General features: G+C 46.7%; 1 protein-coding gene and 1 long non-coding RNA gene across 5 annotated transcripts; one reads left to right on the plus strand and one right to left on the minus strand.

The window, feature by feature from the left end:
• The first annotated feature begins 4982 nt into the window (after positions 1-4982).
• Positions 4983-8139, plus strand: LOC141041636 (V-type proton ATPase catalytic subunit A-like). 4 transcript variants are annotated; one of them, XR_012202440.1, is made up of 10 exons: positions 4983-5111; positions 5589-5645; positions 5907-5944; positions 6049-6150; positions 6251-6307; positions 6462-6535; positions 6701-6797; positions 6916-7367; positions 7541-7653; positions 7757-8139. XR_012202440.1 is itself a non-coding variant. In XM_073508451.1 (8 exons), exons 5-8 carry the CDS (start codon positions 6281-6283, stop codon positions 7129-7131), a joined length of 414 nt encoding a protein of 137 aa, XP_073364552.1. In that variant the 5' UTR covers positions 4983-5111; positions 5589-5645; positions 5907-5944; positions 6049-6150; positions 6251-6280; the 3' UTR covers positions 7132-7447. The 4 variants fall into 4 exon arrangements, 1 of the variants encoding a protein (XP_073364552.1); XR_012202446.1 differs by lacking the exon at positions 6462-6535 and having other exon boundaries at positions 6916-7444; positions 7757-8073; XM_073508451.1 differs by lacking the exons at positions 7541-7653; positions 7757-8139 and having other exon boundaries at positions 6916-7447.
• A 759-nt stretch (positions 8140-8898) lies between these two features.
• On the minus strand, positions 8899-10525 carry LOC141039292 (uncharacterized). The gene is made up of 2 exons (XR_012200221.1): positions 10334-10525; positions 8899-9320 (listed from the first exon to the last, which is right to left on the minus strand). It is a non-coding gene; the product is annotated as an uncharacterized lncRNA (long non-coding RNA).
• Between the last annotated feature and the right edge of the window lie 3957 nt (positions 10526-14482).

Below are 14482 nucleotides of genomic sequence, written 5' to 3' on the forward strand. Positions count from 1 at the left end.
ACGAGCTGGACTTCTCCGCGGTCCGCCTCGTCATCCGCCTGGAGCACGAGGACGACGTCCCGCACGCGCTGCTTCTCCGCAACTACGACGGCGACCTCTCTACGGACATGTCCACCCGCCGGGTCCGCTCCTGGACCGTGGCCGAGGATGGATCCTCCGTCTCCTCCCACCACTTCGAGCCGTCCGGCGGCTCGCCTCCACCCTCTCCGCGCGTGCGCCGCTCCTCGGCTATGGACGACATCGACACCGAGAGCCTCCGCGGGTTCGGGTCCCTCTCGCTTGAGGCGGCCCCCTTTGCTCCCGCGCCCCCGGCCGGCGCTTCGGGCGGCCAGGACAGCCCCGCCCTGGCTCGCCTCCGGCGCGAGATCGGCCGTCGCCTCTCGTGACTTCTAACGGAGCCCTTCCCCACCCGCTGGTGCTCCCTCCTCCCGCCGGCCACGGCCCTCGTCCCGGAGTGCGAGGCCGAGTCCGAGGCTACGTCTGACTCCTCCCTCTCCTCTGGGGTGGTCTTCGCCGCGGCTGATGCGGAGGCTCCTCTCCTGGCGCCTTCCAACCTCTGCAACGACGAGCACGAGCACGCCGCGCGCAAGCGCCGCGGCCTCCGCAAACGCGCCGTCGACTCCGAGTTCGTGGAGGGGCGTCGCAGCCTGCGCCTTGCCGGGAAGGAGCCGGCCGCCTACGTGAAGATGCTTGAGCGGGCCAAAGCGGTGAAGGCGGCGCGGTTTGACTCCTCCAAGGGCTCTCCGCGTCTCCGTGCTGCTATCAGGGCTGCGGGCATCGGCGAGGACGATGGCGTCGTTCCTCCCATGCCTCTTCGTCTGCTCCAGGAGCTGGGTGCTCCCTGCGGTGTGGACCCTGATGCTCTTGCAGCCGGGGCCCGCGCTGAGGTGGCTGCCCGCGCCCCATGATCTGCATGCAACTCCCCGGGGCCACTGCTCTCCATCGGCGTTTTTCTCCTGCTGGGCCCCCTGCATGTGTCTTTCCTCCCCTGCTCCCTTTTAGTTCCACAGGCTTGCCGTGCTCCCGTCCGTGGATCCCGACGAGGGATTGTCGGAGCGCGTTATCCTCTCTTCTTTTTTCTTTTCCCCCCGTGGGGTATGTAATGGCCTTAGGCCCACTTGTTATTCCAATCAAGCCTGTGATGTGTGTTTTCTTCTCTTTGCGCCTGGAGACTTGCGATTCCCATGATTAGCCCGTTTTCCTCTGTACGTGGAATGTGCGTGGCCTTGGCACTGCATGCAAGTGCCGCGATGTACGCGCGGATATCGAGGCCATGCAGCCCTCCTTCCTCGCTCTTCAGGAAACTAAACTTGTAGCCCCGGACTCGCGCAAATCTGACTCCTTCCTCCCAAATGCGTTGCGCTCGTTCCTCCTGGCTGATGCGGCCGGCTCGTCAGGTGGGCTTTGCACTGCTTGGGACTCCCGCGTCTTCTCCATCGCTAGTAACCTTTGCTCCCCTCGCGTGCTCTCTGTTGACTTGAATCTCTGTCACGACAATTCCCTTGTCCGCATCACGAATGTTTACGCTCCCTGCGACCACGCGTCCAAGCCCGCCTTCCTTGCCGAGCTCTCCGGCCATGCCCCCGTGACGCCATCCCATGGGCCGTTTTGGGCGACTTCAATCTTACTCGTTCTCCCGAAGACCGCAACAATGCTAATTTCTGTCGGACCGAGGCCGCACTCTTTAATGACTTCATCAATGAGCTCTCTCTAATTGACCTCCCCCTCCGCGACCGCCTTTACACATGGTCCAACCGCCAGTCCTCCCCAATCCTTGCTCGGCTCGACCGGGTCCTTGTCAACGTGTCGTGGGATGCTAGGTTTCCCACTTCCACCCTCTCATCCTTCACCCGCTCTACGTCCGACCACGTCCCCCTGGTTGCGTCGATCTCTTCCGCCGCCCCCAAAACCCGCATCTTTCGCTATGAGAAGGCTTAGGCGCTGCACCCATTGTTCCGCTCTGCGGTCGTTGCAGCTTGGGCCTCCGCTTTTCGGCCGGATCCTACTGCTCGACTTGTTGCTCGTCTTCGTCAAGTTAGGCTTTGTTGTAAACGCTGGACGAGACGGGCGGCGCCTGCTTCCCGCCGTGAGCAGGACTGCCGCGTGCTCGTTGGCTTCCTTGATTGCGTTGAAGAGCTGCGCCCCCTCTCTTCCCTCGAGCGTCTCCTCCGAACTCTCACTATCGACGCCCTGCACCTCTCCATCAAAGAGCGGGTCCTGTACTGGAAGCTCCGTGCCAAAGTTCGCTTTGCCGTGGATGGGGACGAGAATACTGGCTTCTTTCACGCCTCTGCCTCCTCACGTTTCCGGCGAAACTGTATCCCCGTCCTTTCTGTCAACGGGGTCGACCTCCATTCTCATGAGGACAAAGCTGCTGCCCTCCGGACCTTCTACAAGGATCTCCTGGGTACGGCGCCAGCCTGCTGCTGGAGTTTTTCCCTCTCGGACCTCTACCCCGACTCGACTCCGCTCCCCGGTGACCTCACGGCCCCCTTCTCCCCGGACGAGATCCGTCGGGCCTTTCTCGACATGAACCGTCTCTCCAGCCCCGGACCGGATGGTTTCGGCCCCTCTTTCTACGCCTCGTTCTGGGATACTGTCGTTGCGGATGTCGAAGGGGTCTTCCATGACTTCTATGACGGTACTCTCGATCTCACCCGCATAAACCGAGCCTTCCTCGTCCTTCTCCCTAAGTTTGAGGCAGCTCGCTCGCCGTCTGATTTCCGCCCCATCCCCCTGCAAAATTGCATCATGAAGGCCATCACCAAAGCGTTGTGCTCCCGTTTGCACCGCTACATTCACTCTCTAGTTGACCCCGATCAGACCGGGTTCCTCCCTGGCCGCCGCATCTCTGAGAATATTGTCTACGCTGCTGACCTTCTTCGCGTTTGCCACACCCGGCGAGCTCCTACTATGGTGTTTAAAATCGATTTCTGGAAGGCGTTCGACTCCGTCAACTGGGCCAGCCTCCTTGCCGTCCTCTCAGCTCGGGGTTTTGACTCTAAGTGGTATGGTTGGATTCGCGCTATTTTGTCTACCGGTCACACCTCGGTTCTCCTGAATAATGTTCCTGGGGACTGGATCCTTTGTCACAACGGCCTGCGTCAGGGAGACGCGCTCTCCCCCTACCTTTTTATTATCATTGCGGATGTCCTTCAACGTCTCATTCGCCGTGCTTCCGACGAGGGGCGGCTCGCCCACCCCATTGATCCTTCCCTCCCGTGCCCCGTTCTGCAATACGCCGACGATACCCTTATCCTCTGCCGTGCTGACATTCCATCGGTTACCCACCTCAAAACCTTGTTGGACGCTTTTGCCCTCTCTACCGGACTCGCCATAAACTTCCACAAATCTGGGTTCATCCCGATGCACTGCAGTGGTGAACTGTCGGCGGCCTTGGCTGGGATCCTGGGCTGCCCTATCTCTTCTTTTCCTCAACCCTACTTAGGACTCCCCCTGTCTCCCCATAAGCTCCCCATCTCCGCCTATGACCCCCTCATCCGTTCTTTCGACCGTTACCTTTCGGGCTAGCGTGCCCTGCTCCTTTCCTCTGGTGGCCGAATGGTACTTTGTAATCCCGTCCTTAATAACCTCTCTACTTATTTTATGTGCTCCTATCTGCTTCCCTCTGGTGTGATTGAGATGATCGACCGTAGACGTCGTGCCTTTTTTTGGACCGGCAAGGATACGTGCTCTGGCGCTCGCTGTCTTGTTGCTTGGGATAATGTGTGTGCAGATGTGCAGGAGGGTGGCTTCGGGATCCGCGATCTACGACGACAGAACATGTGCCTGCTCCTCAACTTCATCCACAAGCTTCACCAACCGGACTGTCCCCCTTGGAAGAGCTGGTTCCTCCGCAGCATCAGGGGGGACGTTGGCGACTGCTCTTCGGCTCCTTCCTTCCTCAAATATATTGGGTTATCCACAATAGTATCGGCAGCGATGTTTTGTTTTGTCACAACTACTCAAATATATAATCTAAATAATCTAAATATATAATCTGCACATTGTAGTTTGAGTTAAAGAATACCACATTGTAGTTTCAATTAAGAATAAAAAAACCACGTGTTTTGTTGTTTCAAGAGATTGAGTCATGGGCTGTGAGCAAGCATTATATATTGACATGAAAGGTAGATCTATTTAGATCATGAAGGTTTGCGCACTGCGATGCAAAGGCCGTATGCATCGACGAGGCGAAGGTGGGAAGGTGGGGCTTACCGGGATGGGTTGAGAGGAGGCAGTGGAGAGAGGAAATGGGAGAGGCGGATGGTGAATATAGGATGTTGATAGAATAGATGAATTTGCGCGTGCAGGTTATCTGTTCCAAGGTCTGCTCGGGGTATGCAGCCTTGTTGAACTACAGGAGTTGGAATCTTCAAAGTTGTAGTTTAATCCTTTCTAATCAATGAATGTTATTGATGGAATTTTCCAACTCTGTTCTCGACTATATGGAACCTCTTGCTATTAAATTGAAGTACCAATCATGGCTCTTGGGTCTTCTGTACATGTATGTGTACATTACTCACTAATGGTATATGCACTAGACCTTTCTGTATAGGATGACCCATTTCCAGGCATAGGCATACAGAGGTTTCAATTTTGAAATTTGGCAGGCTTAATTAAAGAATTCAATTTCCTCCTATTTTTGTATGGATAAAATGTATGTGCCTCTTAGAAGATGACTTTCTATTCATACAAAGTACTATTTTGTGTGTGTCATACAACCTAACTATCTGATCTTTGGGATGCTAATTTGTGCACACACAATAAAAACCAGCAGCAACGACAATGTTTCCTGTAAAGATCAATACCTGCTACATCTTCATTGTTTCCTTTGATAATGAATTCTTGCTACAGCTACAGTGGATCCTGTGATGCATTGCGAGGCCTGCAACGGCTTCGATTTTTAACATTTTTTAGTTTTAGTCCAGCAATGAAACGCATGTTTCTATCTAAAATTTTCTTCCTCTGTTGATCACCAGGTTCCTGAAGCATTGTATTTCCAGTTAAAGGATGTAGTGATGTTACAGAGGAGCGCGCGGCTGGCCGGCCTATGTGATGTTCCTGCCTGCGGCTGCCACCAGGCTGTGCATGCGGCTTGCTTTGTTCAGGTCCTCTCAATTTCAGGAGAGGAAGTGAACTCGATTAATACTGTCAATTTTGGAAGCAGTTTTTGTGATTCTGGTTCAGCATGGATAATGTTGTTTAGGACTGTAAACATGGTCATGGTTAATTTTAGTTGCTAGATGGAAAAGCAGTGCTACAAATTTTAGAACTAGGGCGTCGTTTTCCACGGCTCTATCAAGTTATTTGCATTGTACAGTCACAGTTCTAAGCTTAATCTTATTAGTTCTGTAGCATTGCAGATCAGGGTCTTTTTTCCTAGCAGATCAATACCTTTGGTCGGATTTAGCTTATTTGATAGTGAACAAAACATAAATCGTGTGAATATAACGAATAATTACGCGGTGTGACCTATCAAAACTATTAACGTGAATTTTTCATTTCTCATTTTTACACTTTTTATTCTTCCCTTGAGATCCACTGTTTGCTCTTCTAACAGTATAATACTAGCTGTGCACTTGCAGCCCCTTTCAGTTGAGCTGGGTCCTGGTATCCTCGGGTACATTTTTTAGGGAATCCAGGTAAGCTCAGCATGATAAATTGATAATCAGTCCATTTCGTTGATTTACTCTTTATCTGTGTCACTTGTCACAACCTCATTCCTGTTAAATTTGAAGCGCCCACTAAAAACTATTGCTATTAGATCTAAAGACGATGCACTCTGGGAATTTAAGTGAAAAAAGTTGGGTAATGCATTTAGCATATTTTAACTGTGAACGAGGGACATTCCTGTTAATCTTTGGAAGGCCCTCTAAAATATCTCCTTTTATTATTTGCTTCAGCTGTTGGAGATGTTCGCGCAGTCGGAGATCTATATGATGTAAGTTCTTATGATGTTGAATTTTCTTTTATGGATATTATTGTACAGAGGATAGCAGCTTTGGGCCTGTGTGCACATGCTAATGTTCGCTGACTCTATTGTAGACTGTCTTCGAGAACAATTTGATGAACCACAGTGTCGCCCTTCCACCTGGTTCTATGGGGAAAGTAAATTACGTCGCTTCAGCTGTTCAATACAGCCTATAGGTTAGTGGAAGCTATCACTTTATTCCAATTTCTAATTTATCTGCATGTGTTCTACCCATGCTTAACTTTATTTGAAACACTACTCTTGTCATGTATGCAGGATACAGTGCTAGAGTTAGAACTTCAGGGCATGAAAAAGCAATTTACTATGCTTCAGGTAAGAAAGTTATTTCATACAACTCTTTTTAGGAAAGTTGGTACTCCCTCTGTAACTTCTTATAAGATCTTTTAGAGTCCATGATAGTGTCAAAAACGTTTTATTTTAAATTACAGAGGCAGTAGCTTATTGTGTTGAATTTATTGAATAACAGACATGGCATGTGTGTACACCAAGACCTGTTGCATCAAAGCTTTTTGCGGATACACCTCTTCTTACAGGACAGCTGTGTGTACAACTCATCTTTAGCTTCAATTTCCATAATAAAATGTGTTCTTTTGTTTTATCATCATGGTTTCTCTTCTTACGTAACCAAACATTCTCAGATGTTAGTTTCTTATTGCCCTCCGAGTCCATTAAATCTCAGTCTTATCTATTTTGTGATGGTTCCAGCGTGTGCTTGATGCATCCCTTGGTTCTTGGAGGAACATGTGCTATTCCTGGTGCTTTTGGTTGTGGAAAAACTGTTATTAGTCAGGCACTTTCCAAGGTGATCACTAATTCTCCATTCTATACTGCCCTGATGTAATAGCTCCAGAGAATTGTTCCTTCCATATATTTCTTGGTGGCATCTCTATACTGACTGTTGAGTTTAACAATCTCTGTAGTACTCCAGTTCTGAAGCTGTGGTTTATGTGAGATGTGGTGAAAGAACAAATGAGATGGCTGGGGTTCTCATGGACTTGCCCCAATTGACAATGACGTTGCCCAACGGACGTGAAGAGTTTGTCATGAAGAGAACAACATTGGTTTCTAACGCGTCTAACATGCCCGTCGCTGCTCGTGAAGCCTCCATTTATACAAGTAAAGGTGTAATGCCTTGATAGCCGTGGAAGTAAAGGGGATTTATTGATCAAGCTGGCTCATTATATTAGGGTTGTCTTGATCTTGCTTACTCAAGTGCTTCACCAGTAGAGCTGCACAACATGTGCGGTGTGCCAAGCCGTGCTTTCAAGTTGTGTCTTCGGCCCTCCCCGTTGTAATGCTCGTCTAGCATGAAGCTTGAAAGTTGATCCAAACCAACACCATGTATTCTTATGGATGTATGAGTCAACTCATTGTAGGTGGAGCTTTTCTCTTGCGCACAACTTACTTTATTTTATGCTTTATCAGTGTAATGTCCAGTTTCATTTGCAGGTATACCATTACTCTTCTCATGGTATTGCAGATGCATCATGTGTAGTTTTTCAGCCTTGCAAATTAGAAGTTTAATTTATACATGCATATTGTCAGAATATTGGTGCGTTCAAAAGACTATGGGTGGAATTAACAAACTGGCTGAAAATATGAAACAAATCCAGGATGCTTTGCCAGCTTTTCGTGGAGATTCTGCTAATTTCAACACGGTAATATTTAAGATTAATTAAAATCTTGCATTTCATTGTTTTATCTGAATCACTTATCATCTACTTATACTATTGCACACAAAACACTTGCATGATTAACCAGAGGAGGAACTTCAAGAATTGGAGGGAGCAGTGTGTGTCTGGTCAATAGGCAAGCAGTTCCCCCTGCTCCATCGGAAGCTACAATTGAAGAGGTTGCTGCACTACAAGCTGAAATGACGAAACGACCAAGTTAATGTTTGATCTTTTGTTACATCGATTTGTAAACCTTAATGTCTATTTGCTGCTTTCACAACACTAATTCACTGGTGGACGTTGAATACTACATATACAAGTAGATTTCCACGTATGACTGTAATATTAGTCAAGATGTGCGTTGCGCGTGCACGCTTACTAATACAACTATGGTAGCAAGCAAAACACGTTTGCGCACGACCTAATAAGTGCGGGTATGCAATCGATTCCTATTTCCCTTTTCGCTCGGTATATATTCAAAAGAAATTGTAACTTTTTGTATTAAAAGCACTCACTCTTTAGACAAGAATTATTCACAGGCAAGCACACACTCTAATTCTGTGTATATATGCATCACACTAGCATCCATCACATAAAAGTGTTTCTATATGCACCATTCTTCTGATGTTCATGTCTCACATAACAGGATTTATTTTCTTATGTATAAGTATATCATGCATGTACATGGGATAACTCATAATGAAACAGAACTAGTAGACCGCCCGTGCGTTGCTACGGACTACAATACAATGCATATAAATGAATTAAACAAATGACTAAAGATGTCTTCAAGGTCGAAGCTCATTTCTTCCTTGTATATTTGGGCATGTTTGGACATCAAACGGACAGCCGGTAGGCTCTCCAAATTCAGCTGTGTGGACAATCGCTGCAACATAGCTAACACTTTATTTGCAATCAACCACTCTCTTCCCATCACATCCTTTCTTCCTATCATTGTAGCCCAATTGTTGAGCTCCCTCCATAGTCACACATTTCCTCACACCGCCAACCCGTGAACCACGTTGGGGGACACCCGAAGACAACCGTCCTTATCATCGCCCTCTCGCTAGGAGGGACAAAGAGCGAGGCATAAACATACACATACATAAGTTAATTCATTATTTCATTAATTGATTACTTAATATGATGTCTTGTATCCTCTACATGGACAAAAAATACAACAAAAATATTATCTTCATTCTACAGAATGAAATTGAAAACTTGTGAACAAAATCACAAATAAGTGTTGAAAAGTAAGAAAACATGAGGATCCTTAAATTGGTGATACGATTTACATGATACTAACTCCTTCCCATATACATAGGTCCCGTATCAAAATACTGACAAAAAAGAGAAGTGATTAATGCCCGTCTCATGGGCCTCGCATACTTGGACAGACGATGTAAATGAAATCCATATATTAGCTAATTATAAGGTGCTTCCAATCAAAACAAAACATTTATAAGGGAAGGGGCTACTACAACTTGTACAGTCCTGAGCCACCACGCTGCTAACACACTCATTGTCCAGTGTATGCAAGTCATCTCTTCCTCTCCCCATCACAAGTGACATGTTCAAACTCCAAAGTCGATGGATTGGATCCTTCAATGTGAAGACACCAAATTTTGAACTCCAAGGTGCAACCTTGCAGCCTTCACATGATGCAGTATATTGGCCAAGGTAGCATACTATCAAATTTAGATCCGATTATATTTTTATACCTCTCATAACATAGAGATTGACAAGATATGCTGATTATCACTTGAGAATATATACCAGCAACAAAAACATCACAAAATATAAACACATATCACTTTTAAAAAGGTAAAACTTTGAGACACAGCAAAACACTATATGCCTAGATGTAAAAAATGACAAAAGGAGAATAGGAATAAATATGAAGACGTGTAGTATTTGAACCGGAGCTCACATGCTCCTTGATGAACTGTAAAATCCGAAAACACAGTAAAAATATATAAAAAAATCTGATTTTTTTATAAAAATTTATGAAAGTTTTAACTTCTTGCAAATGCTTTTGATGAAATGACATTCGTGTAGGTCTGGGCAAAAAAAATCGACGCTCCAAAAGATTTGTTCTCGGAAGCATTTTGGAGCATCGATTTTTTTCTTTTTGTCCAGACCTCCACCAATGTTATTTCATCACCAAAATTTGCAGGAAGTTAAAACTTTCATCGATGTTTAAATCCAGAATTTTTTTGAATTCTTTAACTAATTTTTTGGATTTTACTGTTCATCAGGGAGATTGTGAACTCGGGATCAAAAGAGCACTTTCGTAAATATGAGTGGAATTAAATAGAGCTAAGAGCTAATAGCTTATGTACCGCTAATTAGAAGCTCGCCATCTTCCCTGAACATTGCATTGTAATTTCTAGATTGAAATACCTATGAGTTTGCCATTTCTTATGATAAATGTAAATTCTTAATACTGAATGATAATTTTGTTCATAATTCTGCATTAAGTTTCTAAACCAGAATTTTGCATACATACACAAAATAGTTATGTAAATTTTGTTAAGTGACAAAACATGGTAAATATGGAAGATGGTAGAACCTGAAGTACATGATTGGAGATAATTCAAGTGTTTGTAGCCAACAATTCTGAACATGTACACACACTGCTGAATTGATAGGAAGCAAAACTCACCGGTGGTCTAAGACTTCTCGTCACCAGGCACATCTCCTCTTCGCGTGAACGGCCTTCGGCGTCGCCAAAGCAATAACCTCCAGCTCATTCTTGGCCAGAACCTTCCCACGGTGTGGTACGAGTACGAACGAGTGGTGAATCAGAGGAATATGAATAATACCATGGACAAAGATTGATTTAATGAAAATGAAACACGAGCACAAACATTGATCTATTATCAAAAAAATAATATGTACTCCCTCTGTAAAGAAATATAAGAGTGTTTAGATCACTGTGATCTAAACACTCTTATATTTCTTTACAGAGGGAATTACGAATGGGTTAGGTTCACCCATAGGATAGTCAACCATCAACTACCAACTCTGTCACCAAAGTTGTGTGTGCATCAACCATCAACTATGAAAATGCATGATTGATCCTAAATTCCACGCCGCATGAGCTCTGACCTACTTGTGTAGTTGGTTCATACATGCCTCTATATGATTTTTCCATGCATTATCACATAACTTATGTCACTTTGACACTCCCGAAAAAGAAGAAACATTCAAAAAAGGAAGAGGTGGGCACCTGTTCGTGTGCGTCGTGCCATTAGAGGCAACAATTCTTCTTCTCTTCCTCCATTAGTGGCAATATATATAGTAGGTGGCTCAGATCCGATTGACGTGCTTCTGTTTGTTCCCTCCTTTTCGAAAAGCACACTCGCTTGTTTCAGTTTACTTAATCTGAAGAAGAAGAAAAAATAATAATGTCATGGGGTATATATATTTTTAGGAGAAAAAACAAAAGATAGATTACATCAAATAAATAGGCAACCATATTTAAGTGGCCAAAATATGCAAGTTTTGAAAGAATTGGCAATAAAAAAGCCTCTCCCGCTGCTCTATTCTATGACAGCAAGGAAAGAGCAAGCAAGTGAATATGCACACACACATGCATGATGCATCCATTTCCTTGGCCTACATACGCATGTGGACATGGATCTGAGCGGTGTCCGCATTGCCACTGCTGCTCGCCCATGCAGTGGAGGGCGTAGAACAACGACAAGGAAATCAATCCAACCGCTCTGCTCACCTCACAAGACCACATAAACCTCGATGATTGGAACTCGGTGTGTGACAGATGCGACGAGATGCTCCTGCTTAGTTCCAATCATCTAGTCCATATATCTCTGGATGTGTGACAGGGCGCGGGAGGCATGGAAGGAGGCTGACGATGCCGGCATCAATGACGTGGAGAAAGAGTCAGGTAGGGTTTCGCCGCGGCGGGCGGGGTAGAATAGTGAGGCGGTGGTGGATGTTGGTACTGGGAGGAGTCCAGCTGGCGTTGTGGTGGCAACAATGTCGTAAGAGAGAGGAGAGGAGGGAGACGTGAGCGAGCGAGGAGGTTGAAGGTCCGTGCGTGCATATTCTAGGTGTTGGACCAAAAAAACTGGACAACCAAAAAGAACGATGGAGATGGAACGTGTGGGAGAGAGAGGCTGAGGAAGGTTTGACCTGCCGCTGCCGGAGCCGACAGGCAGCATGTAGTTCGCCGCCATAAGGCCTTGATCTGCAGCCCCAAGGCTTCAAATCGTTGCTTCACTGAAGCCCGAAGATCGGCGACATGGAGCGCACCATGGCGGAAGCCTTGAGAGAAGATAGGATGAAGCGAGGGGCGAGGAGATTGATGCTACCGTGGTAGGGGAGAAGGCGAGTGGTGGTGGGTCGAACCCTAGCCGGGTTGAGGAGTATATTTGGTAAGTGCGATTGATTGTTTTGGTAAGTGTGGGGAGGCCACAACATACCATTATGGAGGAGTTGAATGATGAATCATCATTCACCAATTTCCTTTTAATAATAGAAGATTTGGTTGTTAGGAAAGGTAAGGATCGATGCATTAGGAAAGTTAAGATTTTAGCATTGATTGTCATGAAACTGGATTTCATTGTTTGGTAAGTGCTATCGGTTCCTACCCATTTAAAAAGTTGCTAGTTAGGAAAGTTTTTATTAGACGATGAAAAAACCAATGTGAAGGGGTGGCGGTGGGAGGTAAGACGAAAAAAACCGGACGAAAAAAAACCAGTCGAAAAAAACCAGACGAAAGTGGGGGGACTATTCAACCAACTCGTCCATTAGGAGTAGAGATAATTAATTATGCAATTTCATAGAGCTTTGTGAGAAGATTGCCCATAAGAAAATTGTCTCCGGTTTAGAAAATATAATTATGTGTGTTTCCGGTTAATGAACCAGTCACAACAGTTAATCAAATATCCCAGATCCTTCTGTCCCTCACACTACATATATGTCTTGCATTAATCATGGACAATTAGTACACCATTGTTAGTGGATAGCACCTGAAATAGTAGATGTCCAAATAAAATAGAGAAGTTGGAAACCAAACAATCCACACGTTCCTTAGGAGTTTTGCAACAATGATTTGGGTGAAAGTACAATTCTTTTTCATGTTAGAAAAAATGGATACTTATTCGGCTAGGGGAGTACCACATTTTCCCCCGTCGCAACGCACGGGCATATGTGCTAGTGGAGAGAAAAAAGAAAATCGCTCCACCATACTATCTTTCCTTATCTCTACTCCTAATGGACGAGTTGGTGAATAGTCTCCGCGGTTTATTTTCGCTGGTTTTTTTCGTCTCTCCTCCCACCACCCCCTCCCACCCTGGTCCATCGGTTTATTTTTCTCTCCACTCTTTATTACAACCAGAACTTTCCTAACGTATAACAAATCACGGATCTAACTTTCTTAAACTATGCAAATCAATCGATTCCTTTTATTGGTTCAATTTGTCTTAGGAAACAAATAACAGATTTTCAGGAAACAAATAATACATTTTAATCTAACTTTCCTGACTTATTTAAATCAATCGATTTCTCTTATTAGTGAAATTTGTTTTATGAAACAAATAACAAACACGTCACAACTTTCCTCCCAATAAATAGTTTCTTAACATTTGCAAACTTTCCTAATCAGACACGTCACAAACGGGCAGGTACTGATATTACGTTACCAAACAATAAAACCCCATTTGCATAGAAATCAGTTCAAAAATCCTAACTTTCCTAAATTTTTACCTTTCCTTGATAACAACCAGTATTTCCTATGTTTTCCACCTATTGGAGGAAATCACCCCTCCATCGATATTAGTATTTTTTTGAATTGAGATCCCCGGGTTATGTTTTTTTGCGATTCTTTCCAATTGTGACCTCTCCTTCCACTCCGGCTCCTTCTCGCATAAACACCTCCACCACAGCCAGGTGACACCGCCCCAGACCTCCTGCCTCTCCACACCTTCTCCGCCACCTCCTTCTCGTACTCCATTAACAATCCCTCCGCCACATTTGTCCACGGCGGTGTCGAGGGCATGGCGCAGCAGCGTACCAGCGGTAGAGTAGCGCATAGCAGCAGGAAGCAACACGCAGCAGGCGAGGCGAGCGGCCGACAGTGGAGGGCAGAGATGCGGCCGACGTGGCTGAGGGGGCGACCGGCAGAAGATGGCCACGACTGGAGGCGGCGCGAGGCAGGGGCGTGACAGCGGGGAGAGCGAAGGGATAGGCGGCAGCAGACGAGCGCAACCAGCGAGAGTGTGGCGCGCGGCCAGGGTGTGTGTCGCGCAGGGCACAGTGGTGCGGTGGCTGCGGCAAGTGCGACGGCAGCGGCGGGCGCGACCGGCGCGGTGTAGCACGGACGTGGGCATGGAGAGGGAGTGGCCCCGCGGGAGCGGAAGAAGAGCGGCAGGCTCGGGCATGGGCGTGCATAGGAGCGGGCATGTGCCACGGGGTCAATCTGAGGAGCTCGGTGGCTACCCCTGCAATGGCCATGGCGGACGGCGGTTCTCGGCCACGGCGAAATACCTAACGAGAGCAAATGAGAGGGGAAACAGGGGAAAGGCAAGAGGAGATCATGGCGGTGTCAATGGCACCCTAGGGGAAGACATGGGAGCTCGGGGCGGCGCGGATCGAACGACAATGTCGCGGTGGCCCAAGGTTGAGGAAGACGGCAGCGACGTCGATGCGGGGGTGCTGGACTTGATCTCGTTGGCGCAGACGAAGTAGCAAAGGCGTTCGGAGCTCCTCGACAAGCTCCTAGCCCGCAGGGAGGGCAGTGGCCGTGTGGACGGGGTCGGTCATGGTGGCCGTGGTGTCTGACTTGGAG

Source organism: Aegilops tauschii, chromosome 1, assembly GCF_002575655.3.
Source record: "Aegilops tauschii subsp. strangulata cultivar AL8/78 chromosome 1, Aet v6.0, whole genome shotgun sequence".
Classification (NCBI taxonomy): Eukaryota; Viridiplantae; Streptophyta; class Magnoliopsida; order Poales; family Poaceae; genus Aegilops; species Aegilops tauschii.

Coding starts and splice junctions, on each gene's coding strand:
- LOC141041636 (XM_073508451.1), top strand. CDS start 6,281: ATGAAAAAGCAATTTACTATGCTTCAG. Junction 6,308..6,461: donor AGCAATTTACTATGCTTCAG/GTAAGAAAGTTA, acceptor ATTGAATAACAG/ACATGGCATGTGTGTACACC. Junction 6,798..6,915: donor TTAGTCAGGCACTTTCCAAG/GTGATCACTAAT, acceptor CAATCTCTGTAG/TACTCCAGTTCTGAAGCTGT.